Source organism: Crocuta crocuta, unplaced genomic scaffold, assembly GCF_008692635.1.
Source record: "Crocuta crocuta isolate KB4526 unplaced genomic scaffold, BGI_CrCroc_1.0 scaffold24, whole genome shotgun sequence".
Taxonomy (NCBI): Eukaryota; Metazoa; Chordata; class Mammalia; order Carnivora; family Hyaenidae; genus Crocuta; species Crocuta crocuta.
The window spans coordinates 11,967,862-11,972,662 of record NW_027530974.1 but is presented as its reverse complement, the minus strand read 5'-3'; the positions used below and the strand labels follow the sequence as shown (position 1 = coordinate 11,972,662).

The window sequence follows — 4,801 nt, the reverse complement described above, 5'->3', positions numbered from 1 at the left end:
TCCCTCTCTCTGCCCCTCCCCCCACTCATGTTCTGTCTCTCTCAAAAATAGATAAAAATTAAAAAAAAAGAAAAAAGAAAATCNCAAACATGGATCAAGGATTTTTACCCACCGGGGAAGCTTCTCCACTGGGATTCTGGCATCCTGAGCTTCAGGTTCGGGAGCCCTGGAATAAAGGGTGTTAGAAAGGCAGCAAGGACACTGGTATAATCGAAGAACAGAGATATAACGTAACCCAGTGAGTCTGTACATGCGCGCGTCAGTATCTGATTCAAAACTCATAGAGTTATTGCAGGCTAACTTAGAGGGGTTCCGAAGGACAGACCCCAGTTAAGGGCCAGTGACTTTACCTCACAAGATGGAACCTGTGTATGGGGAGGGGATGGAGCCATCAGGAGTTTCATGATATGGACTGTATACAACATAATTTGAATCTTCTACAATGATACTAGATTAATTTACTACCTGTGCAATTTACCCTGATTTGAAATGACCAAGGAAGGGGCACCTGGGTGGCTCAGTCGGTTAAGTGTCCGACTTCGGCTCAGGTCACGATCTCACGGTTTGTGGGTTCAACCCCCACATCGGGCTCTGTGCTCACTGCCAGCCCAGAGCCTGGAGCCTGTTTCAGATTCTGTGTCTCCCTCTCTCTCTGACCCTCCCCTGCTCATGCTGTGCCTTGCTCTCTCTCTCAGAAATAAATAAAACATACAAAATTTTAAAAAAAATAAAATAAAATGACCAAGTAAGGCGCACCAAGGTGGCTCAGTCGGTTAAGTGTCCGACTTCAGCTCAGGTCATGATCTCACGGTTCATGAGTTCCAGCCCCGCATCAGGCTCTACACTGACAGCTCATAGCCTGGAGCTTGCTTCAGATTCTGTGTCTCCCTCTCTCTCTGCCCATTCCCTCATGCTGTCTTTCTCTCTCTAAAAAAAATTAAAATAAAAATAATTTTAAAAAAATTTTAGGGGCGCCTGGGTGGCTCGGTTGGTTTGGTGTCTGACTTCGGCTCAGGTCATGATCTCACGGTCTGTGGGTTCAAGCCCTGGTTCAGGCTCTGTGCTGACAGCTTGCCACCTGGAGCCTACTTTGGATTCTGTGTCTTACTCTGTCCTTCCCCTGCTCACATGTCTATCTCTGTCTCTGTCTCTCTCTGTCTCTGTCTCTCTATCAAGTAAATAAACATTTAAAAAAATTTTTTTTAATTTTTTTAAATGACCAGGTAAAAGTTTTCTCAATATTTCAAGTCTACTCTTATTTTTTCCCTAGTTATAACAGTACATGCTCATCACAGAAATGTTAGAAAATTCCAGAAAGATATAAAGAACTACTAAAAATTACCCATAACCCCACCACGCTTGATAATCACTGTTAATATTTTGTTGTATTTTCTTCTGGTCTTTTATCTACACACGGGTATACCAACAAGGGGTGTGCGTGTGTGTGTGCATGGGTGTGCACGTGCGTGTGTGTTTAAATATAAAGTTCAGATCATATTAGATAAGAATTAGGTCCTGCGGTTTTCACTTAGCATTGCAAATTTTGAGCAAAATAGTTTTGTTATCCTATGGCTGTACTGTAATCTAGTCTCATGTCTCGTAAATGTCCACAGGAATCTTAGGCTAATGTTCAATTTCCTTACATTTATGTTCAACTTAAAAGAGAAAACAAGGTACACTCATTCTGTAGGGCAATGTCATTACCCTTTTCCCGAGAGAGCTGGACAAATGGGACTCTTGTAATTCTCAGCCACAGCTCCGCAAGAGGTACATCGAGTTTTAAATAAGCTACCTGAAAAACACAAGGTAAACAAGACCGGAATTCAATAGAATTAGGAGGGACTATCTTCACGTCTAAAAGGGTACAACAGAATATAGTTTTTATTCATTCATTTGCACAAACGGGCCTGCCCTTGGTGTCGAGGGGAACCCACAGGCATGCGCTTCTACCGAGCCAAGGGCATCTGCCTCCTGGATTTTGTAATCTGGAAACAAGAGGGACAGATAAGACGGCATACGACATGATTAAGGAGCTCTTGAATGACCCTGATGTTCAGGCGGCCTTGGAGCCATCAGTAGGGTACATGAAGCCAATGTAAACCTAAGCGCACGGTTACGAGCTATATGACTGAGGAAGGCTCAATACTTTGGATGTATTGACAAACTCCTAACGTCGACTCAACAAACTTTGAATCTTTCTACAATAGCAGCTCAATAAACAAATAAGCAACTAATAAATGAAGCAAATAGTTGTTAAAACCAGCAACCATTTATTGAGCTAACCCAGTGACGGTGACCACGACTCACTACGTATTCACCACGTGCCCAGTGCTGGCTGAGCCCAGCACACGCCAGAGTGGACGTCCACTGCTCCATTCTGTCCAGTATCCCTTCCTCGGGGAGCCATCTCTCCTCTGTCCCCTGAGCGGACAGAGCTGTCAGTCCCATCCCAAAATACAAGCCTGGACTCACGCTCCCGACTGGTCCAATCACAGGACTGTAATCCTCTGACAGTGGTCTTCCGTCAAAGGGAGGTATGTGCGATGCTCAACAGCACTCATCGTCAGGGAAATGCGAATCAAAACCACAGTGAGACACCACCTCACACCGGTCAGAATGGCTACATGAACAACTCAGGCAACGACAGATGCTGGCGAGGATGCGGAGAAAGAGAATCTCTTGGGCACTGCGGGTGGGCATGCAAACGGGTGCAGCCCCTCTGGAAAACAGTGTGGAGGCTCCTCAAAAAAATTAAAAGTAGAGCCATCCCATGACCCAGCAATCGCACGACTAGGTATTTACCCAAGGGATCCAGGTGTGCTGTTTGGAAGGGGCTCATGCACCCCGTGCTTATAGCAGCGCCATCAACAAAAGCCAAAGTATGGAAAGAGCCCAAATGTCCATCGATGGATGAACGGATAAAGAAGATGTGGTGTACATACAACGGAGTCTTACTCGGCGATCAAAAAGAACGAAATCTTGCCATTTGCAACTACGTGGATGGAACTGGAGGGTATTACGCTAAGGGAAATTAGTCAGAGAAGGACAAATATCGTATGACTTCACTCACATGAGGACTTTACGATACAAGACAGACAAACATAAGGGAAGGGAAGCAAAAATAGTAAAAAACAAGGAGGGGAAGAAATATAAGAGACTCAAATATGGAGAACAAACAGAGGGTTGCTGGGGGGGGATTGTGGGAGGGGGAGGGGCTAAAAGGCTGAGGGGCTTTAAGGAATCTACTCCTGAAATCACTGTTGCACTATACGCTAACTTGGATGTACATTTTTTAAAAACTAATTAAATAAAATTTTTTAAAAAATAGGGGAGGTATGGGAGCCAAGCAAGGAGCCCGGAGCGGCCAGCGGCTCCCTTCGCTGGCCCGGTGCGCGAGGCAGATCGCATCCACGGGGAGAGGTGAGGCTTTACTCCAAGGCGACGGAGCTGGGGGAGGGGAGGGAAGAGGAGGCTGCACACGGCCCCAGCTGCGGCCCGGGGCCCCTGGGTTCACTCAGACAGCGCCCCCGCTCTGTCAGTTCCCGTAAGGCCATTCTCCCCACGGGAGCAATCCCGGAATCGCACGCGTCTGAGCACTGTCACCCGGCCGAGGACGGACGTGAGGTGGCCGTCAGAGCCTGCGCTTGCCCACCTGCCGCGGGAGGACGCCGCCGGCTGAAAGGCGCGGGGACGTGGCTGTCACTGCTGGGGCCAGGGCAACCCCTGGATTTTTCAGCCCACAAACCACCGAAGGGCCGCTGGAGGAGGGAAACCGAGTTCTGGCTGTTGTCTGGACCATTCCCACCGACCCCTGTTGGTGTCGATCCAGGAAGGCCCAGTACCAGACTTCCGGGATGCGCGGCGGCAGCTGGGAAGGGAGCCCGGACACGAGAGGGGAGCAGCCTTTTGGGGAGAGCGTGGAAAACACGCCCGGAAAACACTGATGCCTCGGGGTCACTGGGAAGTGATTCAAGAGAGCTGGATCGTGAGAAATAGCTCAACCACTCTATTTCACTCATATTTGGTTTTTTATATGATCCGGTTTCTAAAAACCTGGGTCTACGTTAAGTTTCCGCAAGCTGTCTCGGTGAGTGCAAAGTAACAATGTTCGGGATAATAAAATGTCGCAGCTGGGGCAGACTACTTCCTTTGGGAGGCTCACAGTGAAAACACGATACACGTTGTAAGCTGGTGGCGGCTTTAGTGTGACGAGAGGAGGGACTTTTGTCTTTGCCTAAATTAGAAGAGAGTTCGTACCGGGCACCTGGGTGGCTCAGTCGGGTAAGCGTCTGACTTCGGCTCAGGTCATGATCTCAAAGCTTGTGAGTTCGAGCCCCATGTCAGGCTCTGTGCTGACAGCTCAGAGCCTGGAGCCTGTTTCAGATTCTGTGTCTCCCTCTCTCTCTGCCCCTCTCCCCCCCGCCGCCACCGTCTCTCTCTCTCTCTCTCTCTCTCTCTCTCAACAATAAAAAGAAACAAAAAAAAAAGAGAGTTCGTACCGCTCACAACCCCCCAAATCCCAACTAACGGGCACACATCATCTCGTTTAATCCTTCAAACAAGTAAGACAGGTGTCAGCACCCCGTTTTCCACCCTTATCCACGGCAGTGACGCCGCCTGTATTCCGACAGGGTGAGGCGCCGCATGGACACCGGCCCAGACCCAGCGGGGGAAGGACTACGGCGAGGACACAAAAGAGAGACGGGACCCAAGCGAACCGTGCTCGGTCTCCGTTATCCCAGCAAAAACGGGCAACTTCACTGCACGCCCAGGAAAATGAGACACATTCCTCTCCCCCCCC

General features: G+C 48.8%; 1 protein-coding gene across 6 annotated transcripts in view; it reads right to left on the bottom strand.

Annotated features, from left to right (window-relative positions):
• Window positions 1-4,801, bottom strand: part of SIRT5 (sirtuin 5) — a 60,368-nt gene that overhangs the window by 13,849 nt on the left and 41,718 nt on the right. For all 6 annotated transcript variants that reach the window (XM_077770110.1, XM_077770111.1, XM_077770115.1 and 3 more), the window contains 2 exons: window positions 1,705-1,792; window positions 113-166 (listed from right to left, as the gene is read on the bottom strand). In XM_077770110.1, the coding sequence (XP_077626236.1) occupies window positions 113-166; window positions 1,705-1,792 (142 nt within the window). The remainder of the gene's footprint in view (window positions 1-112; window positions 167-1,704; window positions 1,793-4,801) is intronic.